Consider the following 26,925-nt stretch of genomic DNA (forward strand, 5'->3'; position numbering starts at 1 on the left):
AGCAGGCACTAAGCCCTTTTTTTTGGCGCATCTTAGTAAGAGGGCCCTTTTGAAATTCTAATATCTGAAAATGTTGAACACTAATCATCCTGCATTAGTACCCTGTTCCCACAGGCCAGTGTTCTTCAATGCAAGGCCCGGGAGCCAATGGCAGCCCCTGAACTCCTCTGGAATAGCCCCCATCCTCATTCTGCTTTTTTTTTTCTTTTTTTTTTTTTAATACTCTCTGCTTCCCTACCCATGTGCAGGACAGATATGCTCCATGGAAGGCTAGATGCAGATAAAAAATCTGTCCAGGCCTCAATTTAAGCCAGCATTTTTTAACTAGTTGTGCTGTGGAGTCTGCAGGGATCCCGTGGGAATCCGCTCCAGGTCTGCAGGAATCCCTGGGAATCTCCTCCAGGTCTGCAGAGATCCCATGGGGATGGAAATAGTTCATGTGAAATTCCCGTGGGAGTGTACAAGCTTCTTAGTGACCACCTACCTACCCAGGGTCCTCCAAAACATCCAAGTACCGCCTCCTCCTCTCTTCAGGAATTCAGCGCAGCCATATTTGCTCTCTGCCCAGGCAGAGGTTAGCAAGGCTCATGTCACTGATACACAACGGGGCCAGCAGCATCAGAGGTCACCTTATCTACAAGCACATGCATGTGGTGACCTCAATGTGCAGGCCAATGTGCGCTGAATTATTGAAGCGAGGATTCAAGAGGACTTGCTGTACAGTGCCAGTTAACCGTGGTTTGCCACTAAAGTGGTAAGTGTTAAATAATGCACCGGAGTTATAAAGTTAGCACCAATGCTGATCACATAAGTCTTTTTTTTTTAATTCATGCCAGAATTTTACAGGCTGATGATTCTAAGGTCTATTGTTTTGATAGGTTGTGGAGATTAATGTCACTGTGGTCTATAGCTTGTTGTAGTTCATACCATGCATAGAATTGTGAATCTGGCAGAGAAAAATTGCTTTTGCAAGGTATGAAACGTTTTGAATTCGTCTTGTATTAGCTGACCCAAAAACCAGATTTGCTTTGTACTACAAATAAGCAAAGGCACTTTATTCATTTGGAAATCTTAATCGGAAAGAATACATACTTTGTAAATGGGTCTCTGCCTGAGCCTCTAATGTATTTCAGTAGCATAATTAAATGAAATAACTACTTCTGAACATTACAGGCAGGAAATGGATCTTAGCGGGGATGGGCAAGTATGGGTTAGAATCCAGCGGTGTGCCTTGACAATTTTTGCACCGTATAAGTTTGCCACAAGATGAAAAAGGTTGAAAATCACTGGTTTAAGCATTTTAACTTACATTTACAATGAAGGAAAGTGGAGACAAGTTGAACAGAGCAGCAGCATCGTGTAAATCTTTGGACTTTCAAATTCTATTGAAATCAGACTGTTTGAGGCCTTCTCTTTATGCACAGAGTACACATTTTAAATACATTTTGCTACCATTCTTCAGTATTGACGTACCATGTTTTTCCTATATAAAGGCATATGAGCAGCTTCCTACAGTTTGAAAAGCCCTGCAAAAAAGAAGTGTCCTCTCACAGGATAAAATACCACATTCTGTATTAGAAGCAAGTCCTTCTAAAAGGACCTTGTAACATCACACAGGCATCAGCTTAACTAGAAGCCACAAACACAGATTCTGAAAATAACAAATATGTTTAGGAGAATGTACATATCTTTATATACAAAAGAAACTTCTCTTAACTGCCAATTTGAAATTCTGTGGAAGCCACTGCCTGCAATACCATAGTTGGAGTGAATGTGAACATGGCAGCTAAGAGACGGAAGAGATGGGGTTATGAGGCGAGCCCATCTGGGTCAGAACCTTGTCCAGCCACTGCAGTGGTCCATGCAGATGGATCTCGATCCAGCAAGGAGTGCTGGTGACATCCTGGCGATGGTACTCAGCTCCCCAACCCTGAGCAAAACAGAGAGATAAAAAAAAAAAGAAACTAAGTTTCTACCTGCCTCCAACCTCCCTCAGGTGGCTTAACTTTTCACCACCTGCACAGCTCATGTTACATTTCAGTGGACTGATATTCAGAAGAGGTTATGGTGCTTATTTATGTTCAACAATTTTTATTGATGACTTTATGCAATACAACTGTATCACGATGAACAAGGTGCAAACTAACCAAACGTATACAAGAAAGCCATTAAAGAGGCCTTCATCAAAATGTTTCACAATTTTCTCCTTTTTCCCATGCCCCACCCCCTATTACCTGATGCTTTTTTGTTATTTATTACAACAGAATATGTACATAGAAACACAAATCTTATTAAGAGAAAATAGCATGCGTCAACATCTCCTTTTCCCATTCCCACCTCCCTCTATACCCAACCCACTCCAGAAACAAGTATAGTATCAAGACCCCTATTTCCCAAACACAAAATTACACCCTCCCACCAACCCCCGTTACAGAATGGTTATGGTGCTTATTTCCAAAGAGCTATTCAGGTTTTAAATGCGCACACACTGGCATTTATACCAGTGCTTATCAATCATTTTGTGGTCATGACTTCATGATCGTAACCAAATAAAATTGTGTGACTCCTCAGGATGTAGAATTATGATGTTCCTATGGGATATTATATGTATAAGAGTCGATTTTGCTCAGTACACACATAAGTGCCAGTAAATATCAGTGCTGGATTTTGCAAAACTGCACATACATGGAAGAGATAATTAAAGAGCTATTTCTAAACCTCAATTTTTTTTTAGGTGAGAGTGATGAGCATGACGCCCCCTCACTTTCTCTTCAAAATCTCAGTTCCAAAGGAGCACTTAGCTCACACACCTGGGTGATTCATCAGAGGTGTAAATGACAAGGAAATCTTTGAAATACACATGCATAAAAACAAGTATATTTTAAAAGTCTGCCAGCACCATCCAAACAACATGCTCCTTGAAATCTGTTCGTGCTGTAGATATATGTGCTTTTCTAAGATTGCTACCAAGAAACATGTTAATAAAAAGAGAAGCATTATTCAGGGTTTTAAAAGGGTAAGTACTGGATTTTAGAAAAGTAGATGACCAGGAAGAACCAGTTAAGAAGCGAAACCAAATAAGGGACCTTATACTAAAACGCATTAAAAATGGGTTCAGCATGTTTTAATACAGAACGTTCCCATGCGCTAAGCCCATTTTTAATGTGGCCATAAAATAGGGCTTTTTTCTTTTTTGCAGACCGTGTGCTAATTTTTCTATTAGCACATGAAGCCTGCAAAAAATTAACATGAAAGTAATTACCGCCTCCTACTTGGGAGGTGCTATGTGCTCCTGCATTGCCTGCGTTATTCAGATAGCGTGCGCTAATCAACACTTCCACGCTCATCCCCGCCCATGGCACAGCCCCTCCGAAAAAAGTTTTGAAAAATAAACAACACTTGCTTAGTGCACAGGAAATGCCAAGTTAGCTCAGAACACTTTAATACATTTTATGGTAAGCGTTTTCCTGCACGTTAAGCACAAATTAGGGCTGAACGCCCTTTAGTAAAAGGGCCTCTGAAATCTCTGGGCCCTATATTCAGCTGGCGGTAATCAGCATTTTGCTCACCACCATTGGCATTATACCGAGAAATACAATGCCGAACCATGTCTGGACTCCAACATTGAAATTTCCGGGTATATGGAGCTGCTGAAAACAGAGATCCCATGGAGAAACAACATTACAAATAAACTAGGCAATCCAGAGACAAACCAGGAGACTTCAGTCGGTATGGAACAATTTATTAGTGAAGACGCAACACAGTACTGTGTTTCGGCCGGTAGCCTGCATCAGGAGTCTTTAAATAAAATGCAACACCATCAAACGGTCAGTGACCTTAGATTTGAGAAAGAGGAACAATGTGGTCACTTGATTACTTACCCCCACATTTTTTATCCAAAGGTCTTTTTAAAGACCACATTGTTCCTCTTTAAGGTTATTGACGGTTTGATGGTGTTGCATTTTATTTAAAGATTCCTGATGCAGGCTGCCAGCCGAAACACAGTACTGTGTCGAGTTTTTACTAATAAATTGTTCCATACTGACAAGTCTCCTAGCTTGGCTCTGGATCGCCTAGTCTATTTCCCACTCCTCTGTTTCTGCTGGTGAAAACATAGCCAGTTAAGTTTGATATTCAGCATTTAACCGGCTATAAATACGTCAGGCCCCCTCCCTGCCCATCTTCAAATCTTTGCTTAAAGCCCACCTCTTCAATGTCGCCTTCGGCACCTAACCTCTACACCTCTACCCAGGAAATCTAGACTGCCCAACTTGACATTTCGTTCTTTAGATTGTAAGCTCATTTGAGCAGGGACCGTCCTTCTTTGTTTATTTTTATTTTGTACAGCGCTGCATAACCCTAGTAGCGCTCTAGAAATGTTAAGTAGTAGTAGTAGTATAAATAACCGCATAAGGATAGGGCTGCGTTTTATGCAATCCTATTTATACAGCTATCTTAGCCGGTCAAGTGCTAAAAATCAGACCTTAAGTGCCAATCCCACCCCCGGAACACCCCCTAAAATAGGCAGCTTCAGCTTAGGCACTAGCTGGGCATTGTTAGTGACATTATCCAGTTAAGTGCTGCTGAAAATGCCCAATTAGCCCCAGAGAGATGATGTAAATGGCTAGGAATATTGGACCCTCTATTTTTTGGATTTTTGAAATGGTTTTAAATACCAGCGAGGTAAGCACATTTGTCCGCTCCATCACTGGTGCAAACCTCAGGTCCAAACGAGTAGTAAGCTGGCACTTACACCCCCACTCGAAGCATGTACAAATGCCCAATATTTAGATTGTAAAGAGTATGTAGGCAGCTCTGGGGAACAGAAAGAAAAGAAGAGAGCAAGAAACTACAACTCCCTGCAGGCCCCAAAGGAACCCTGGGATAGGCAAGAATACCCCCGGTACAGGCAGGCATTCCCCAAGAAAGAGCTAGAAAAAAGGAACTACAACTCCCAGCATGCCCCAAGGGAACTTGAGGATAAGAGAAACAATGTGCATTCCCATGAGTCACCAGAGGAGGGCCGCAGGGGAAGGAGTAAGGCTGATTCTCCAACCTGGTGGAAGAGGTGGTGGAACAAGTGGGTGGAGAAAGAAGGGACACCAAAGAACTCTAATGAAGGAAAGGGGGAGCAGCTGGAGGAGGGGCGGGGTGAAGAGAATATGGATTGGGCTCCTGAGGAGAGGGAGGCAGAGAGTGAGCCTGACCCTATGGAGCTGACTGAACCGGAGAACGCCCTGGAAGAGCCAATGGACTTTTCAGCTCTGGCACAGCGAAGGCCAGCGAAGTAGAGGGGCCAAGCCGGGTCAAGCGGGAGGAGGTCAGGTAGGAGTATGACTGACCAAGAGGGTGGGACCCTAGGCTTTGAGCCCGCGCAGAGCCACTGTGTTTTGAAAGCCTGGCTAAATTGAATGGTGGTTTGAAAGCCTGGCCAAAATTGAACTGTGTTTTGAAAGCCTGGCTAAAATTGAACTGTGTTTTGAAAGCCTGGCTAAATTGAACTGTGTTTTGAAAGCCTGGCTGCACGGAGATGTGTTTTGAAGCTTGGCAAAATTGAACTGTGTTTTGAAAGCCTGGCTAAAATTGAACTGTGGTTTTGAAAGCCTGGCTAAATTGAACTGTGTTTTGAAAGCCTGGCTAAAATTGAACTGTGGTTTTGAAAGCCTGGCTAAATTGAACTGTGTTTTGAAAGCCTGGCTAAAATTGAACTGTGGTTTTGAAAGCCTGGCTAAATTGAACTGTGTTTTGAAAGCCTGGCTAAAATTGAACTGTGGTTTTGAAAGCCTGGCTAAATTGAACTGTGTTTTGAAAGCCTGGCTGACTGAGCTGTGTTTTTTGAAGCTGGGCAAAATTGAACTGTGTTTTTGAAAGCCTGGCTGCACGGAGCGGTGTTTTGAAGCTTAGCCAAGATTGAACTGTGTTTTTGGAAGCCTGGCTAAGCTGAACAGTGTTTTGGCAAGCCGGGCTACACTGAACAGTGGGGGTTTTTTTTCTCTTTTCTTTTGCTGCTACTCTCCTGAGGAGAGAGGGAGAGGAAGCAGCTGTGGAATCCTGGACGGTGTAACTAACCGGCTTGAGTAAGGTGAAAGTGAAAAGGAGCAGTACTGGAGTGTGTCCTTGGGTGGTGGAGAGCTGCAACTACAGAAAAGGGGGATCCACTTTACAATTGGTGTCAGGAGTGGGATCGCTTCGCGGACCTGTCGCTCAAGGAGGCCAAGACCAGCAACACCGAAAAGCCCAGCGGAGGGGCCAACGCTGAGAAAGGCGCAGACCCGTCTAGGGTTCCGGTAAGCGGGGCCTAGATTGGGGGGAAGTCGAGGGATCCTAGGAAAAGGGGAAACATAAGTGGTGAAACCGCACTTGGGGTTGTCCTCTGTTTTTTTCTCCCCCAGGAGTCGTTGTTCCGGAGCAGAGATGGACCCCAAGGAGATCTTCGCTTGGATGACGATGCAGTTCCAGAAACAGCAAGAACTGACCGCGAAGATGGTGGAGGACTCCTTGACTGCGGCCCTAGAGCAGCAACAGCCGGTGCTGAATATGCTACAGGACTTTTTCCAGAGGGGGATCAAAGCTCCAAGGGACGTAGGAGCCGGAGCTACCGGACAGGGGCCAGGAGGAAGCGGTGCGGTAGGACCTGTATCCCTGAACTCACTTACATGGGGAAAGTTGTCTGAGCAGGATAATGTAGATGATTTCCTGACCGCATTCGAGAGGGTGGCAGTGGCCGCAGGATGGCCACAAGAGCAGTGGGCCATGCGGTTAGTGCCTTCATTATCTGGGGAGGCTCTAGGAGCCTTTAGAGACTTGGCTCCTGCGGACGCTGCCCACTATGGGAAGTTGAGAGAGGCCATTAAGGACCGATATGGACTGAGCACCCAGGCTTATAGGTGTAAGTTTCGGTCCACTAAATGGGACAAGGGGGAAACCCCTAAAGCGGTGGCCACTAAATTGATGGACTTGGTAAAAAAATGGTTGGAACCTGATCACCACACCACAGAAGAGATTCTTCAAGAATTGGTAGTGGAGCAGTTCCTGCAGGGCCTTCCCAGGGAGATTAGGGCGGGATTGGTCCAAAGGGGCTGTAAGACGGTAGAGGCCGTGACAGCCGGGTTGGAGTGTTACTTGGAAGCTCAACATTGGGGAGGACCCTACTGGGAGGAGGGGAAGTCCCGACCTCAGGGAGGTGGGGGTCCCAAAAGTTCCTGCCTTAAGACAGATCCCCAGGGAGGGAAGCCCAATTACAGCTGGGGGGGTAAGAAGCCAGTAGTGCCCCCCAGGCCCTGAAAAAAAGGCTACCTCCTATGAGGGGAAGATGTGTTATAAGTGTGGGAAGGTTGGGCACTTCAGGAAGGATTGCCCAGATCGAGAGGGATGGACCTCGCAGGTGACCCAAGGGTTTAGGCCTCGGTATACTGCCAAGGTGGAGGTGGAGGGTTTACCTATTGTAGCCATGTTAGACTCCGGGGCAGACCAGTCCATGATCTCTAGGAGGTTATGGGAACAAATAAGAAAGAGGAGGACAGGAGGTAAGGGTACCTATGAGGGAGCTGTGGCTATTCAATGTATACATGGGGCCAGTACGCGTTATACCCTCCATAGGGTTCAAGTGAAGGGGCCCACAGGAGAAATAGAGATAGCCCTTGCCGTTCTGCCCAGGTTGCCACAGGAGATGATTTTAGGAAGGGACTGGCCCCCGTTTACCGAATGTATGAGTGAAAAAAGAGTGTTGGTCACTACCCGCGCTCAGGCTCGGCGAAACCCTGAGGCGGAGGAAGAGGGCATAGGAGGTATTTTTCCTTTTCAAGGGGAGGTCTTAGGGGAGCCGGGTAAAGAGAAAAAGGGGAAAGCTGTGAAAAAAAAGGAGCAGAGGGGTAGACGGGAGGCCTTGGAGCAGGCAAAAAAAGAGAGTTATCTGCCAGTAGCCCCGAAAGAATTGAGGGAACAGTTTCCCCAGTTTCATAGGGAACAGGCCACGGACCCTACTTTAGAATATGCCTGGGAAAGGGCACGACAGGGGGAGGGCCGGGAGGTCCCGGGTTTCGTGATAGAGGGGGACATTCTATATCGCCGGGTACCAAATTGGGAGAATGCTGAAGCGGGGAGACAGCTAGTAGTGCCCCAAGCTTTCCGTCCCCTAGTAGTGAGGCTCGCTCATGATCACCCTTTGGGTGGGCATAAGGGCTCCCAAGCTACCCTGACGCAGATATTGGGGCGGTTTTATTGGCCAGGAGTTTATGGGGAGGTGGAGAGGTATTGCAAGTCCTGCCCCAACTGTCAAAAGGTGGCGGACCGGCTACCGCCTAAGGCGCCTTTAAAGCCCCTTCCTAGGGTGGAACAACCGGGGAGAAGAATCGCCATGGATATTATTGGGCCGGTAACAAAATCTCAGAGAGGCTTCCTCTATGTTTTAGTGGTTATGGATATGGCCACTAGGTACCCCTGGGCTATACCTTTGAGAAGCATATCCGCAAAGGGCATTGCCAGGGAACTGATAAAAATCTTTTGTGAGGTGGGATTCCCCCAAGAAGTTTTGACTGACAGGGGGTCCAACTTTATGTCCAGTACCTTAAGGCAAGTGTGGGAGGCTTTTGGCATACAGCATATCCGTACAGCGGCCTACCATCCTCAAACCAATGGGATGGTGGAACGTTTTAATAGAACTTTAAAGGGTATGCTAAAAAAAAGCGTTAGGCGAGGATAGGACAGGTTGGGACCAACTGTTGCCCTTCGTGTTATATGCCTACAGGGAGAAGGTGCAAGACTCCTTAGGAGTTTCGCCGTATGAACTAATGTTTGGCCGGAGGCCCAGGGGAATTTTAGATATATTGCAGGAGCAATGGGTACCCCCGGAAACACCCGATCAGTCAGTGGTCGAATATTTACAGGATCTGAGGGCCAGATTAGATAAGTTACAAGAATATTCCCAGGGTAGGCTGGAGCAGAGCCAAAATCAACAAAAGGAATATTATGATAAAGGTACTCGGGAAAGGGAGTTTGTAGTAGGAGATAGGGTCCTTATCCTAATCTCTGAGGATCCTCATAAGTTTGCCTCTAGGTGGAAGGGTCCCTGGGTTGTGAAGAAGAGACTAGGGCCTCTCACGTATGAGGTGGCGAACGAGAAGGGACGGGTCCAAACCTTCCATGTTAACCTGATGAAACCCTGGATAGCAAGGGTAGGCTTTCAGACCAGGGGGGAGGAAAAGGAGGGAGAGGAGTTGGGACCGCAAATAAGGGATATCTTCAAGCCAGGGGAGCCAGGGGTTAATCCCCGGTTGTCACAGGTACAAAAGAAAGAGATAGGAAGGCTCCTGCAGGGGTTTGAAGATGTGTTGACGGCCTGCCCGGGGAGTACTCACCTAGTGAAGCACGACATTATAACAGAAAGGGGTAAAGTAGTGAGGCAAAGGCCATATAGGCTCTCCCCCATGAAAAGGAGGGAGGTTATAAACCAGGTACAGGAAATGTTAGACTTTGGGGTGATTGAAGAGTCAAATAGCCCCTGGTCAAGCCCCGTGGTGTTAGTACCAAAACCGGAGGGGGAGTGGAGGTTCTGCATAGATTTCCACCAGCTTAATAATATCTCTCAAACAGATGCATATCCTATGTCCTTTATTGAGGAGCTGGTGGACAGGCTAGGATCCGCACAATATCTCACTACCCTGGACTTAACAAAAGGATACTGGCAGATTCCCCTTACTTCTGAGGCCCAAGCTAAGACCGCCTTTAGTACGCCCATAGGCCTGTACCAGTTTAAGAGATTACCCTTTGGCCTTAATTCAGCGGCTGCGAGCTGCCAGAGGTTACTGGACAGGGTTCTCCGACCACATCAGGCATATGCAGCCGCGTATATGGATGACGTGGTAATACATAGTGGGGACTGGAACACCCATTTAAAACAGGTAGAGGCGGTTCTGCAGGCTTTTAGGGAGGCAGGACTCACCCTGAACCCAAAAAAATTTTACTTTGCGCAGTACCGGGTGAAGTATTTAGGGTATAATGTGGGAAGGGGAGAGGTGCGGCCCTTATTAAATAAGGTTAAAAGCATCCAGGAGTTTCCCAGGCCAAACACCAAGAAACAATTGCGTAGATTCCTGGGGATGGTAGGGTATTACCGCAGGTTCATCCCTCAATTTTCCTCAATGGCCACTCCCTTGACTGACATGCTAAGAGGGAAGAATCCGGACCATTTGAGGTGGGGAGGGGAGGAGTTAAGGGCATTTGAACAGATGCAGAGAGCCCTGTGCCAAGAACCTGTGCTGAAGGCAGTTGATTTCGAGAAGCCCTTTGTCCTTCAAACAGATGCTTCGGGGAGGGGGTTAGGAGCAGTGCTGTCCCAGGAGCATGAAAGGGAGGAACACCCGGTACTCTACTTAAGCCGTAAGCTCCTGCCTCATGAGGAGCATTACTCCACCATAGAAAAGGAGTGTCTGGCCATACGATGGGCTGTGCAGGAGTGTAGTGTCTATTTAGAAGGGAGAAAATTTAAACTGGTAACGGACCATGCTCCCTTGAAATGGCTGAATCTGATGAAGAATAATAATGGGAGATTAATGAGATGGTACTTAGCGTTACAACCTTTCCAATATTCCGTGGAGCATCGCCCTGGGCGATGTTTAGGAAATGTTGATGCCCTGTCCCGGGTAGAGGAGGAGAATGAGAAAGAATGGGGGGATAGAAGTTTAAGGGGGGGGGGGGGGTATGTAAAGAGTATGTAGGCAGCTCTGGGGAACAGAAAGAAAAGAAGAGAGCAAGAAACTACAACTCCCTGCAGGCCCCAAAGGAACCCTGGGATAGGCAAGAATACCCCCGGTACAGGCAGGCATTCCCCAAGAAAGAGCTAGAAAAAAGGAACTACAACTCCCAGCATGCCCCAAGGGAACTTGAGGATAAGAGAAACAATGTGCATTCCCATGAGTCACCGGAGGAGGGCCGCAGGGGAAGAAGTAAGGCTGATTCTCCAACCTGGTGGAAGAGGTGGTGGAACAAGTGGGTGGAGAAAGAAGGGACACCAAAGAACTCTAATGAAGGAAAGGGGGAGCAGCTGGAGGAGGGGCGGGGTGAAGAGAATATGGATTGGGCTCCTGAGGAGAGGGAGGCAGAGAGTGAGCCTGACCCTATGGAGCTGACTGAACCGGAGAACGCCCTGGAAGAGCCAATGGACTTTTCAGCTCTGGCACAGCGAAAGCCAGCGAAGTAGAGGGGCCAAGCCGGGTCAAGCGGGAGGAGGTCAGGTAGGAGTATGACTGACCAAGAGGGTGGGACCCTAGGCTTTGAGCCCGCGCAGAGCCACTGTGTTTTGAAAGCCTGGCTAAATTGAATGGTGGTTTGAAAGCCTGGCTGCACGGAGCTGTGTTTTGAAGCTTGGCAAAATTGAACTGTGTTTTGAAAGCCTGGCCAAAATTGAACTGTGTTTTGAAAGCCTGGCTAAAATTGAACTGTGTTTTTGAAAGCCTGGCTAAATTGAACTGTGTTTTGAAAGCCTGGCTGCACGGAGATGTGTTTTGAAGCTTGGCAAAATTGAACTGTGTTTTGAAAGCCTGGCTAAAATTGAACTGTGGTTTTGAAAGCCTGGCTAAATTGAACTGTGTTTTGAAAGCCTGGCTGACTGAGCTGTGTTTTTTGAAGCTGGGCAAAATTGAACTGTGTTTTGAAAGCCTGGCTGAACTGAGCTGTGTTTTAAAGCTTGGACTACAATTGCACTGTGTTTTTGAAAGCCTGGCTGCACGGAGCGGTGTTTTGAAGCTTAGCCAGGATTGAACTGTGTTTTTGGAAGCCTGGCTAAGCTGAACAGTGTTTTGGCAAGCCGGGCTACACTGAACAGTGGGGGTTTTTTTTCTCTTTTCTTTTGCTGCTACTCTCCTGAGGAGAGAGGGAGAGGAAGCAGCTGTGGAATCCTGGACGGTGTAACTAACCGGCTTGAGTAAGGTGAAAGTGAAAAGGAGCAGTACTGGAGTGTGTCCTTGGGTGGTGGAGAGCTGCAACTACAGAAAAGGGGGATCCACTTTACAAGATTTAATTATTGTTTATGCAAAATCATAAATACTGTACATGAAAACATTTCATTACTGATCAAAACTTGCATACTGAAGATTTACCCGTACACAGTGGCTTTTCTAAACTTAAACTTAGATGTGTATCATTTATAACTGCAAATTTAATTTAGTTTTAATTTCAAATTTGGTTAACTGCCTAAGGGGTCCTTTTACTAAGGTGCGCCGAAAAATGGCTTACACTGATGCAGACACGTGTATTGGACGTGCGCAGATTCATTTTTCAGCGCACCTGCAAAAAAAGCCTTTTTTTGGCCAAAAATGGACATGTGGCGAAATGAAAATTGGCACGCATCCATTTTAGGCCCGAGACCTTACCACCACCCATTGACTTTGCAGTAGGGTCTCATGTGTTAACCGGGCGCTAATTGTCAGCAAGCGTACAATGCCGATTACTGCCAGGTTAGCGCCGTGCACCGTAGCGGACGTGTGTAAAAAATGAAATTACCGCCTGGGCCACACGGTAGCCGGGCAGTAGTTCAAAAGTGATGCGCGTACATGCCTACGTGGCTTAGTAAAAGAGCCCCTAAGCCACCAATCACTAGGCACTAAAATGACCTTCTCAATTTGGAAGCCCCTAGAGCAGGCCTAACTTCAGAAATATTGTTTAAGTGCAGTTATGGTGTTTTATATTCAAAACATTGCTATTGGTGTCTGCTCTATCTGAATATAGACACCCAACTTATAGCAGCTTAGGAGCCTGTATTGCAGGGCTTGCCAAACCGGCCTGGGGACTCCACACTCAGATGTTTATTAATTTTTTTTTTTTAGGATCTCCACTTCGACCGCATCTCGAATATTATGTGCAATTTTGATCACTGCATCTCAAAAAAGATATGGCAGAATTAGAAAAGGTACAGAGAAGGGCAACAAAAATGAAAAAGAGGTGGGACGACTTCCCTTTGAGGAAAGGCTAAAGTGGCTAGGGCGCTTCATGTTGGAGAAGAGACAATTGAGGAGAGATATGATAGAAGTCTATAGAATACTAAGTGGAGTGGAACACATGAATCGCTTGTTTACTTTTTCCAAAAACACGAGGACTAGGGGGCATGCAATGAAGCTAATAAGTAGTAAGTTTTAAACAAATTGGAGAAAATATCTCATCACTCAGGACTAGATTCTATATATCATGCCTAAAACAATCGGCACCAACACAAAATACACCTAGACATAGTCTATAAACTATGCCTAAATTTAGGCATACTTCATGGAATACCCCTAAATTTCCACACGGTTTATTTAATACACTGAGCGCCTATCCGTGCAACTAAATTTAGCCGCGGGCAGTTAAGCCAAGTAAAATGGTGGTAAATACCGATGCCTAAATTAGGTACAGACTGGGTGTATTCTATAACAACAGGCATTAATTTTAGAAATGCCCACAACCTGCCCATGGCCATGCCCCCTTTTCAAACTATGTACTTAGAATATATGCGCATCACATTACAGAATACACTTAGACGGTTTTGCACATAAATTCTACTTATTGCCAATTAGTGTCAATAATTGCTTGTTCATTGGCAATTGACGGCGCTAATTGGCTTGTTAATTAAGTGTGCACAACTCCAGAATATGACCGGATTTGCTTGTGCAATTTAAGTCGCGCTATATAAAATCTGGGGGTCTATGTGTAATTAACTCTGGAATACGTTGTCAGAAAATGTGGTAAAAGCAATTCGCTTAGCAGGGTTTAAAAAAGGTTTGGACAACTTCCTATAAGAGAAGTCCATGAGCCATGATTAAGAAGGACTTGGGAAAATCCACTGATTATTTCTAGGATAAGCAGCATAAAATCTGTTTAACTCTTTTGGGATCTTGCCAGGTACTTGTGACCTGAATTGGCCACTGCCTGAAACAAGATACTGGGCTTGATGTACTTTTGGTCTCTCCCTGTATGGTGATGATTATGTTCACAATGAAAAACCAGCAAGTCCTGGTAATGTTGAGTTGGCTGGTTTACAGGTAATAAGGGGGTAATTCTGTAACACAGCTATTAACATTTACATACCAACTACCTGCATATATGTTTAGAATAAAAGTATTTATATGCATAGGTGTGCACACGTGGGTAACTGCAGACTTCTGCCTAAGTACTGTTCGGTAAATACACACATAACTTACATAACATGTATGTACAAGGGGAACAAAAATAGGTAGAGCTTGACTGGGGATGAACTTAACATGTGTAACTTATAGAATACTGTAAATTACGTGTGTATCTGTAGCAACTAGGCCCTAACACACCACCAAATTGCTTGCTCCTAACTTTTAAAGCACATACATTCTTGGTTAGGCTGATATTCTATAAAAGGAAGTAGATAGAATAAGCTCCTATCAGATGCCCTGTTATACCACTGTCCTTGATCTTAATCCCAGTTCATGAGGGCCACCAACAGATCAAGTTTCAGGATAACCCTAATGAATGAGATTTGTATGCCAACTATCACCACTGAATGCAGATCTCTCTCGTGCATATTCATTAGGGGTATCCTGAAAACTTGATCTGTTGGTGGTCCTCAAGGTCTAGAAGTGAAGATCTAGGCCATAAGTAGTTTGAGGTGCCTCTTTTTGAGACATCCTTACCTTCACAAAGCTCATGCGGATGGTACACATTTTGGTCAGCTCATAGACCACCTCGAAGCCCTGGTTCACAGACTGGGCGAGCAGTTGGGCAAAGAGCTGGTTGTTGAAGATTTTAAGGCTGCAGCCACTGGGGATCTTACAGACGGTAGCGGGATGGAAGCCATGCTGATAGTTACAGTTGCGGCTCTGAACGAAAATGCTGCTGTCGCTCACACATTCAGCATAAACCTCACCCCCGACATAGTACAGGTGCACACCTGGAAGGAGCCAAACAGCCACATTAATCTATACAGATTGGCAAGAAGCACTATACCAATTTAAGTATCTTTCTTCTGGGATGACTGAAAAGCATACATACTTTATGGTCACACAAAACTCTGAAACAAACTTAGATTTTTATTCAATTCTGGTGTTTAAGGGGTCCTTTTACTAAGGCGTGCAGATGGATTTAGCATGCACTGACCATTAGTGTGTGTTAAGTGTCATGCAGCCTACTGCATATCTATGGGCTGCATGGCATTTACGGTTAGATTCTATATATGGCATAAAAAAAAAATTCAGCGCCGAAAAAAAGCACTATTTCATAAGTAAAGCTTAAAGTTAGGCATGGTTTATAGAATAGCATTTATGCCCAGGAATCGTACCTAACTGTAGGCGCGGCTATTTGCACCAACTGAAATGGGACCTAAGTGTTTTGCATAGCTCCTCTCACCTAGCCACTAGCACTAAGATTCAGCACACTGAGATGTTTCTATGCTGACAGGGCCCTGTTTACTAAGCCGTGCTAGAGGCTTGCTAGTATTTTTAGCCCGTTCTAATTATTAGCGTGTGCTAAACAGTAGAGACACCCATAGAAATATATGGGTGTCTCTAGTGTTTAGAAAAGCTTATTTTTAGGACGCACTAAAAACGCTAGCACACCTTAGTAAACAGGGCCCTTAGTGCAATGCCTGCATATGGAATTAAATAAATTATAAAAAGCCTGCATACAGTCTGAGGGAAGGAGATTAAAGAAAATGACCCTTGACTGCACAAACAACTGAAGTAAAATTAATTTGGTCTAAATATAAAAAGACCCTTAGGAATGAGAACAACCAACTAAGGAAAAGAAGAGCCAGGTGATCTTCTCAGTGGTCAAGCTAACAATGTGAATTTAATGTCACTTCTGATAACTCAGGGATGGGTAATCCACCTGGGTGCATGAACAGAAAAATCCCACACAACACAGAAAACAGAAGAAAAAGTGGGAAATGGACCAATGACTCCAGAGACTGGAACAACTGAGTTGAACAGGAAAACTTTATTACGGACTCGACACAGATCTGTATTTCGGCCACAGGCCTGCCTCAGAAATCTAAAAATATATAAAACAGTGCATAAACATAAAAAATAATGATAAAAAATGTATAACATGTACAATAAAATATAAAAAATGTTACAATTGTAAGTATGTAAAAATAAAACAAAATTTAGAAACTATCAAAAGGGGAAATCAAAGAATAAACCAAGTAGACAAAGCATAAATTAGATATCATACAACATGTCTATTTTTGATTTAAAAAAAACATATATAGAAATTTTGTTGTATTTTTACATATTTACAATTGTAACATTTTTTATATTTTATTGTACGTTATACATTTTTTATCATTACTTTTTATGTTTATGTACTGTTTTATATGTTTTTAGACTCCTGAGTAAGGCCTATGGCTGAAACACAGATCTGTGTCGAGTCCGTAATAAACGTTTCCTGTTCAACTCAGTTGTCCCAGTCTCTGGAGTCATTGGTCCGTTTCCCACTTTTTCTTCTGTTCACTTCTGATAACTCATCCATCAGTTATGAGTGTACATGTTGTTTCATTTTACTTAAGTTTTGTTTTGTCTTTTCATTTAAGGGCATACTAAAACCATTTAGTATCAGCTACACTAAAAAAAAAAAAAAAGAAGAAATATATATCAGCAATTCTATTTTATCATGTTTTCTTTCATCAGTTTTTGTTTTGTATCATTTTGACTTGGAAAAGACAAAAGGCATACACATTTTATTGTTGTTTCCATGTTATTTTACAAAAAAGGCCAGTCACCCCTATCTTTGAAAGTACTTTTTTTTTTTTTGTTACAGTTGTACCCTGTGCTTTCCCACTCATGGTAGGCTCAATGTGGCTTACATGGGGCAATGGAGGGTTAAGTGACTTGCCCAGAGTCACAAGGAGCTGCCTGTGCCTGAAGTGGGAATTGAACTCAGTTCCTCAGGACCAAAGTCCACCACCCTAACCATAGGAGCCAACTTTTCAAAATGATTGGGGGTGCTGAAATTTTTTTTTTACAGGTGGTGCATTCCCCACCGCACCCCCGCCCCCTCTCCTCCCCCCTCCCCCCACATTCCAGCCCCTCCCCTCCATCCCTCCCAATTCCAGGCTCCCTCCTGAGAAAGCACTGCGATTTCCAGCCTCACCAGCAGCACAGGGATATGGGTTCTGTGAAATTATTGGGTTCAAATGCTCACACTGGATTATGAATCAGCAAACATACTATTATTCTTTTATAATAAATTCACCAATAACCATCTTTGTACAAGCTAATTAGACTAGGGGGCCCTTTCTACTGAACTACATTAAGCTTTAGGCTTAACACACTGTAATGCAGATTTATATGTCTACACACCTAAATAAATAACCTTACCTACGTCATCTGGGGCTGGGCTGGCACCTTTCCCTGTACCTCGTCCTCTCTGGCTCACTCTCAGTCTCTGCCCTTCAATCTGGACCGCTAGTAAGCACACCACTGACCACACAGCAGCTGCCTTCGTGCTCCCGAGCTCTCCCTCTGCTGTCTGCAGGCTGCAGCATCCCGCGATTCCCGCCTATGCGGGACAGGAAGTTGAACAATGAAGCTGTGCAGGGCGGGCCATGGCAGGGAGCATCAGGGACTGGATCGGGAGCCGGCCCGGGACTCGGGAGAGACAGGACAGGCGGACCGAGGACATGATCACGCCGTCACGCGCGGTGCCACCGACCCACCCCACCACTGCCTAAGTTCGGGCTTCTTCGGCTTCGCAACGGTGGCTCCGCTTCGGGACCGGAAGCTCCTCTGTGCTCTGCCTCTCTGTTGCAGCATGGTGATGATTGATTGATCATCCCGCCTATGCGGAACCGGAAAGAGCAGAGCCAGAGGGAAAGCTTCCGATGGCGAACGAAGGCAGTGTCTGCACACGGAAAGTCAGTCCGGAGCATTGAAGGAAGGAGCCAGGTAGGAGGCAGAGCGAGTGGGTGGACGGACAGCATAGGCGGTCGGTGGCCCAACTGTTTGGGGAGGCTAAAGGGGGCGGGGTTAGGGGTGGGGCCAGGGGTGGGGCTTAAATCCATAATTGTCTGATCACACACAGAAAAAAAAAAATGTCACAATTAATACCTTTTATTAAATTTAGATATTAGCTATGTATCATATGTCAAAGAATAAAGTGGTTGCTCAAAGCATATACTAACCACAATCGCTCAACTGCAAAACACTATGCACAACTTTGTGCAAAAACACACTCTGAACCTTACTGTACCATAAATATTACACTGGGCAGAACCTAATACACCAATATACCACCCATATGGAAAATGCAGACCGTCAACAATATGAAACAAGGGATCATAATATCACAATTCTCATGTAGAGCCACAAAACATCCTAATTCATGTTTAATGTGGGATAAAATGTCATAAATAAGTAAATCAACTTTTAATGTTGCACACCTAATTCTCAAAGTGAACATATTCCAAACACTATAATGAAAATAAAATGATCTTTTCTACCTTTGTCGTCTGGTGACTTTGTTTTTCTGATTGTGCTGGCCCAGTATCCGATTCTGATGCTATCTGTCCTCTTAACTCCGTTTCCAGGGCTTCCTTTCCATTTATTTGTTTACTTTCCGCCTTTCTTCTTCATTTCTTGTCCTACATCCGTAAGTAAAAGCTGGGTCCTCCGCAAACTTGACTGTCCAGTGGATCCAGCTTTTGCCTATTTTCTTCATCCATGTGCAGTTTTTCTACTCTCTTCCTTTTCTGTTATCTCATCTCCTTCCTTCCTCACTCCTCCCTCCCCCTCCATGTCCAGCAACCCTCCTCTCCCCTTCCCTCCATCTAGCAACTCTCCTCTCCCCTCTCCTCTCCCCTTCTTCCACCATGTCCAGCAACCCTTCTCTCCCCTTCCCTCCATCCAGCAACCCTCCTTCCCCTTCTTCCACCATGTCCAGCAACCCTCCTCTCCCCTTCCCTCCATCCAGCAACCCTCTTCTCCCCTTCTTCCACCATATCCAGCAACCCTCCTCTCCCCTGCCCTCTCCTCTCCCCTTCTTCCACCATGTCCAGCAACCCTCCTCTCCCCTTCCCTCCATCCAGCAACCCTCCTCTCCCCTGCCCTCTCCTCTCCCCTTCTTCCACCATGTCCAGCAACCCTCCTTTCCCCTTCCCTCCATCCAGCAACCCTCCTCTCCCCTTCTTCCACCATATCCAGCAACCCTCCTCTCCCCTTCCCTCCATCAACCCTCCTCTCCCCTGCCCTCTCCTCTCCCCTTCTTCCACCATGTCCAGCAACCCTCCTCTCCCCTTCCCTCCATCCAGCAACCCTCCTCTCCCCTGCCCTCTCCTCTCCCCTTCTTCCACCATGTCCAGCAACCCTCCTTTCCCCTTCCCTCCATCCAGCAACCCTCCTCTCCCCTTCTTCCACCATGTCCAGCAACCCTCCTCTCCCCTTCCCTCCATCCAGCAACCCTCCTCTCCCCTGCCCTCTCCTCTCCTTCCACCATGTCCAGCAACCCTCCTCTCCCCTTCCCTCCATCCAGCAACCCTCCTCTCCCCTTCTTCCACCATGTGCAGCAACCCTCCTCTCCTCTCCCGTCTGCCCTGTTTCCTTCCGGGCCCCCCCCGCCCCGCCCCGCCGTACCTTTAAATATTATAGTTTTGCTGGAGTCGCGGGCAGCCGGCATTGAAGACATCGGCAGGCTTACGCCGGTTCCAGCAGCCTTCCCTTCCCTCGTTGCAAGTCGGATGATGGCTCCGCCCTCGTAGAAACAGGAAATACGTCAGAAGAGGGCGGAGCCATCATCCGACTTGCAACGAGGGAAGGGAAGGCTGCTGGAACCGGCGTAAGCCTGCCGATGTCTTCAATGCCGGCTGCCCGCGACTCCAGCAAAACTATAATATTTAAAGGTACGGCGGGCGGCGGGGGCGGGGTAGTGGCGGGCTGGGGAGGCTTAGCATCCCAAGCCTCTTATACGGGGCGCCTATGATGGACCGCACAGACAGCGGTGCAGCCAGCAGGGCAAGGAGTCGGAACGGACAGTGCAGGGAGGGAGCGGTCACGTCACCGTCGTCACGTGCCACTGCCAAATTATTGGAGGTGCTTGAGCACCCACAGCACCCACGGAGTCGGCGCCTATGACCCTAACCACTAGGTCACTCCTCTCCTCCCATTTAGCAATAGGGATGTTAGCGGCACACGGATGCCATGGAGAATTTAACAGTGATGCCTAACGGCATAATGCCATTCAGCACAACGTTTGCACTGTGCCTGGAGCAGCAAAATTCTGATATTAGTTTTATTTTTTTTGTTGTGTTTTATTATATTTGATTAATAACTGCAAGTTAATATGGGGTTAGGAGTCTAGTTATATGTGTTTCTTGTTCTTAGCAGGTATGTTTTTAATACTAACTTTTAATTTAGTATATAATTATGGTGCTTGTCATTCAGCTTTTCCTTATTTACTTACTACAAGCATGTTCTCTAACAATGTACTTGTTTATCCTCGAGCCTTAACCTATCCAATTGAGGTTTTACAGAATTCATTTTATCATCAACGATCCAGATGGAAAAGAAAAAAAATCATTTCAAGGTTTAAAGGATCGTAGATGTTCCTCACTCAAATATACTCAATGTCAAAAACGTTACAATTTAGATTACATCCCGATCCCTTATTATTATATGAATATACAATCAGTGTGAAATAAATTAGCACTGATTAAGGATAGGTTGGAGGAACATCATCCAGGATGTCTCTTTTTGACAGAGACCTGGCTTCTTTCCGAGGATGATCCACATCTTAAAGCATTCTGCCCTATAGGCTATGGTATAATCTCATTGTCATGAAAAGGAAGAAGAGGAGGGGGAGATTGCTCTTATCCATAAGAAGATATTGGAAGTCTCTCTCATTGATTCGTTTATGAATTCAGATCTGGAGATCTTGGCTCATCAGTTTAGAGATTCCACTCTCCAAGACCAATTAACATGTATATTATGCTACTGTCCACCAAGTAAGTGGCCTAAAGTGTGTTGAAGCATTCCTGGGTACATTTAAGGAAGGTACTCCCAATGGTGCCCAGCGTTTCACAATATCATGCTGCTGCCTCGTGAGTTTATTTGCACATCCTTTGAACTATCAGGCAAGTCTTTAGTGATTGCAAGTGGATAGTGGATCTTTTTGACCCTCAAGTGGTTTTCAGCAATGGGATAACCAATGTTGGTGTCAGGTGAAATAAGCTTTGAACTCCTGTTATACAGTGCTGTTACAGATATATTAAGGTGGACAAATAGGTAAAAGAAGCAATAGCAAAAGCTAGAAGGATGCCTGGGTGCATAGGCAGAGGAATGGACAGTAGGAAAAAGGAGGTGATAATGCCCCTGTATAGGACTCTGGTGAGACCTTATTTAGAATATTGTGTACATTCTGAAAACCACACCTTCAAAAAGATATAAAAAGGATAGAATCCCTGCTGGCGTTACAAGATGGCCGCCTGAATGCTGCGCGAGGTTGACTGAGAACGCTGAAAACTTTTCCTCCTTGAAATATGCCACATACTAAAAGGAAGGGTGCGACGAAAAGCCTATTGCCGAAGGCAATAACTTCGACCCCAACTCAGCAAACTCTCGATCACTTCTTGCAGAACATCCCACCTGAGACCGGTTTGGCGAGCCCGATGCTAAGCCCCGACGGAGGAGCGTCGGCGCTTCTGGGCTATGAGGTTTCTCTCATGCCGCCGGAGTTGATCCCGCCTCCCTGCCCTGCTTCGACCCGAGATGGGGAAACCCCGCTGGATGCGGAAGGCGCTGCTAGGGGGACTTCGTTCGGCAAACTACCTCGGAGTTCTGACGGGGAGGACTCAAAGTCCCAGGAAAATCCAGGAGAGGTTACATTAACGGAAGTCTGGAAAGCGGTTCAAGCTTTGACGGTAGCAGTGACTAAATCCACTAATGAATTTGCTACAATCGTGAGTAAACTAGAAAAATTTGATGCCTCATTGGAAAAAATAAAAAACGATACTAACACCCAAACTCAACAGACACAAATTGAAATTAATGGTTTAAAATCTTCAGTAGAAGCTCTAATTAAGGATAAACAATAATTCATCGGAAAATTGAATTAATGGAGAATAATAATAGACGTTTGAACTTGAGACTTTTGAACTTTCCTATTTCTTCATTGATAAAAGCAGATGAGTTATTTAAAATGTATTTGAAGGAAATTCTGCAGTTACCAGCTTCAAATTTACCCCCATATAATAAGATTTATTATTTACCTCTGAAAAAAGGTTTGAATACAGGTCCTGCAAGAAACTTACAAGGAGAACCCCAGGAACCACATGATCTGACTGCATTTCTGGAAGATTCTAATATGGATATAACTGATAGAGGAACATTATTGGTTCAATTTGTGCTTGAGCAAGACTTAAACCATATCTTTAAATTATATTTCAAAAATTCCACTAAAATGTTTTATGGACAGAAAATATGGATCTACCCAGATGTTGCGAAGGCAACTCAGGATAGAAGGAAACAATTTTTGGATTTAAGAAATGATATTAGAGCTTTGGGTGCATCGTTTTTGCTAGCTTACCCCTGTAAGTGGAGGATTAACTTTCAGGGGAATAAATATGTTTTCTCTGACCCTTTACAGCTACGATCTTTCCTAGAAATGAAAAAAATCAAGGCACCTGTTTTGTAATAACATCATTTATCAACTAGTAGTATATGTGGGTTTAAAGGCAAGCCGAATTATACAAAAAATTTTCTTTTTGATTCAAATGTCTCCTCATGTTTCTTAACGTCTCTCACCAATAGAGGTCTAAGGAAGAATGTATTTCTATCATTTTAGGTAGATATATGCAATATAATGTTACATGAGATTGTTGCTTTCTGTTTTTCCTGTGCAAGTTAATGTACTTGTAATTTAAAATCAATAAATAAATAAATAAATTAAAAAAAAAAAAAAAAAAAGGATAGAATCAGTCCAGAGGGCGGCTACTAAAATGGTCGGTGGTCTTTGTCATAAAGCATATGAAGACAGACTTAAAGACCTCAATACGTATAATTTGGAAGAAAGACAGGAGAGGGGAGATATGACAGAAACGTTTAAATTTGTTTTCTGTCATAAATGCACAGGAGGCGAATCTCTCAATTGAAAAGAAACACTGGAATATGGGGGCATAGGATGAAGGTGAAAGGGGATAGACTCAGGAGTAACCTAAGGAAAAACTTCTTTATAGAAAGGGTGGTAAATCGGTGGAATGGCCTCCCAGTGGAGGTGGGTGTACACGAGTGGAGCCAGGGCACACACTTAACACGTGTAACTGATAGAACACCATAAGTTATGTGCGTATCTCCCAAACTTAGGTGCACACATTTACACTGGCTCTATGGCTAGCATAAGTGCTTGGACCTAAGCGCATGCATACCCAGTTAAGGTAGTATTGTATAAAAGAATATAGGCACCTTTATAGCACCTATCAGATGCTCTCTGAGCACTTATATATAGGTGTATGGTATGGCACAGGTGGTGATTTTACAAATCCAAAATGAAATTGAGGATATCTGTAGTGAATCTGGATACGTATCACAAGGTGTTTTTTAATTATTATAAGAAGTTATATGCATAGCAACAATGTTACAATAATACTCATCAGGTTCAGTTAGAAGATCTGAAGCATATGCTTGATGCTTCAATGTCGGAGATGGAAATGAGACTTAAGATCAAGGAAAGCTATAGGCTCCAGCAGGTTCACATCAGTTTAATTAAAAAATTCACAACTATGCTGGCTCATTTGATAGTAAGAGTGTTAAATAAGGCTCCAAAAACAGGTTCACTGGCTCAATCATTTTCTAAAGCACATGTTACTTTAATCCATACAGATGGTAAAGATCCTCTGAAATGTAGCTCTTACAGACCAAGATCGCTACTCATTAAAGGCAGGAATTCCTCAGATAATGTTCATAGGGTACTGGACTTCCTAGAACAGTGTACTAGGTGTGCAACTGATCCTGTCGTCTTCTTGGTGCTGGATGCCAAAGTAAGTATTTGATACGTAAAGTCGCCCTTTCTTCTTCATGTGCTGAAGAAATTGAATTGCAGTCCAGTTTTTCTGAAGATAATAGAGACACTTTTTTTTTTTTAACTCAGCTTCAACACAGCTAAAGATTAATAGTAGGCTGTCCACAGAATTTAATTTGAGGTGAGAGACAAAGTAAGGCTGTCCTTTCTCTCCATTGTAATTCGTATTATCACCCGAGCCATTTGCACATTCTACTTGACTCAACAATAATATAGGAGGCATAGACTGTATTGAACAGAAAATAGTCCTATATGCAGGCAATCTTTCTTTTCCTTAGAAATTCAATTTGCTCTATGACTATTTATGAAGTTATATGAATCTTTTGGTAGGATGTTATTCTACAAATTGAATAAAGCTAAATCCATAATTCTATCTACAAATATACCGATGGAAATTATCACTGTTCTCTTTTCAATGGCAGAAGGCCAGTACAAGGTATTTGGGAGTGACTGTTCCTCTCTCTCTACAAAAACTGTATAGGCTGTATTACTCACCACGGCTAGAGAGTATGTGGAAAGATTTCAACAGGTGGAAACATATAGCTCCCTCTCTCTCAACAAGAATAAATGTCATTAAAATGAATGTCCTTTCCTGCTTTATGTATCATTCTACGTTTCCTTGTGAGATCTCTAATAGCTTCTTTTGCGAGTTAATCTCCAGATACATATAAGGTAAGTTTTGCACTTACAGCATGTTTATCAAAAAAATTAACGTGCAGCAAGTATATAGGCTGTGCAGTAAATATTGGGGGCATGCCCTGCATTTACCACACAGGACACCCAATCAATGCATGGTCACCGTGTTACATGCCTGGGCCGATAGTATGGGCCCTCCTTGTTATCAGCCCAGGCATGTAATGTGGTGGCCATGAATTAACACTCCATAGTACAGCTACTCATGGTTGCTCCCCAACCCCCACAACTCATCCCCCACTGACAAAAAAATCCCTGACCCCCTGACATCAAACCCCCAACCCTCTGTCACAACACCCTGCCCTTAATTCATAGTGAGGCAGTCAGGCACCCCGGCCTTGCCACATAAGCCCCACCCTCCCCACTTTCCCAAGACCTTCCCAGGAATCGGTATCAGTAGTGTAATGATCCCATATCTTGGAGGGGGTAGCATGGGTGGGCTTATATGGTAGCAGGCGGGGTTTTGAGTCAGGGGTTTAAGTCAGGGTGTAAGAGTTCTTGGCTGAGGGGTTATTCTGACCTGGGGGAGGGAATCAGGTCAAGGGGTGCAACACACTGGCGTAGTAGTGTTTATTCACCATGCTACCATTCTGTGGAGTGCAGCTGCACTTACTATTTTCTCTTGAGATGGCAATAAATGTGCTGCACTATTGGTAGTCAGGTATATAGATATGTCACGTGTTTTTAGTTCTATTACTGTATCATGACTCCTTTTTGAAACATTTGCTTTTCTGTAATAAATGTTATGAGGGTGTTGTATTTGTTTTGTCTGCTATGCTTTGCTTGTTACATTTTATAGGTTTTAAATTGGTATGATTTTTATTATTCAAGGCAGTGTATTTTATGTTGGTTTTGTTTTTAATTTATTTAGGCTACAGGTAAAGCAGAAATTGAAAAACATACATGCACACATACAATAATGCATACCCAGGTAAACAATCTGTCTGTGAATACATGACATCCAGGGATCAACAACAGGTGTACTTTCATGTGCAGGAAAAGAAGGTGGGCGCAGCAACATTAGGTTGGGAAACATAACCTGTGTAATTTTGCATTTACAAAAGAACATAAGAGTTGCCATACAAGGTCAGACCAAAGGTCTATCTAGTCCACTATCCTGCTTCCAACAGTGGCCAGTTCAGGATACAAGTTCCTGGAAGAGTCTCAAGAAGTAGCAAGATTCCATGTCACTGACCCCAGGAATAAGCAGTGGCTTTCCCCGGGTCCACCTTATTAAACAGTTTATGGACTTTACCTCCCAGAACTTATTCAAAACTTTTTATTTTTTTTTTTTTTGCAAACATGTTTATTGTAATTTTCCAATATAAGAACAAAGCGTTTGAAAAAGAAAACAGTAAAGAACTAGGAAAAATAAAATCACGAGTAATTCTGATAAGTAGGATAGAGTAAGGTATACAATACCCAATCCACTGGGAGTAACGTATTACAGTTATTTTAATTATCCAATTGTACTTTGTTCTTTTAGATGTGCTGATATTTGAGTATTTTATTATTGTTAGACTGTCACGATAATTTAAGCTGTTTATTTTCCATTAAGTTTCCTGTACAATGCCTTGGCTTTCTCCCAAGTTTTGTCATCAGAAAAACTTGGGAGAAAGCCATGCCTGTAGTTCTTTCTTTCAGACTGATATTTAAGCAGGGCTTAAGTTCTGGGGAAACGACCTAGAACACAGTTTTGCCACTTCTTTTCAGATACCAGAACAGCAGGATATTCTGCTCCAACTCCTCCCTTTTCGGGAGCCTGCAGGGAAGAAAAGGGATAGGGGGAGCTTGGAGCAGAGCAGAGAACAGTCTCTCCCTAACCTAGCCTGTATTCTCTTGTTGCTCTTGCCTCGGCCCATCTGCCCACCCCCCCCTTCTCTATAGTTCCACTTCCTTTTTACCTACAAATTATGCTCTGTTTGTAGTTTTATTCCTCCTTTCAAGTATGTGGCTGAATGCCAACCTAGTTAGCTTGTCTAACTGGCCGTGCTAGAATGTTCCAGATGATTCTTTCAAGATCTGACATCGTCAGGATACCACTGTGTGATACCAGCTTTGGAAAAAAAATAATCACTCTTGGTGGTTGATATTCAGCCAGCAGCGGTCAGTGTTTTGCTGACAGCCGCTGTCTTTATTCTCAGATATTCAATACCGGGCCATGTCCGGGCACCACAGCATTGAATATCCAGGCATACACGGGTGATTAAAGCATAGCCAGTCAAGGGG

At 44.3% G+C, this 26,925-nt stretch overlaps 1 protein-coding gene across 2 annotated transcripts in view; it reads right to left on the reverse strand.

Moving 5' to 3' along the window:
* Positions 1-814: 814 nt before the first annotated feature.
* SMAD9 (SMAD family member 9) overlaps positions 815-26,925 on the reverse strand; it is a 103,363-nt gene continuing 77,252 nt past the window's right edge. For both annotated transcript variants that reach the window (XM_030200388.1, XM_030200387.1), the window contains 2 exons: positions 14,634-14,890; positions 815-1,930 (listed from right to left, as the gene is read on the reverse strand). In XM_030200388.1, the coding sequence (XP_030056248.1) occupies positions 1,787-1,930; positions 14,634-14,890 (401 nt within the window). In that variant the 3' untranslated portion in view covers positions 815-1,786. The remainder of the gene's footprint in view (positions 1,931-14,633; positions 14,891-26,925) is intronic.

This window comes from Microcaecilia unicolor, chromosome 4, assembly GCF_901765095.1.
Source record: "Microcaecilia unicolor chromosome 4, aMicUni1.1, whole genome shotgun sequence".
In the NCBI taxonomy this organism is placed as follows: Eukaryota; Metazoa; Chordata; class Amphibia; order Gymnophiona; family Siphonopidae; genus Microcaecilia; species Microcaecilia unicolor.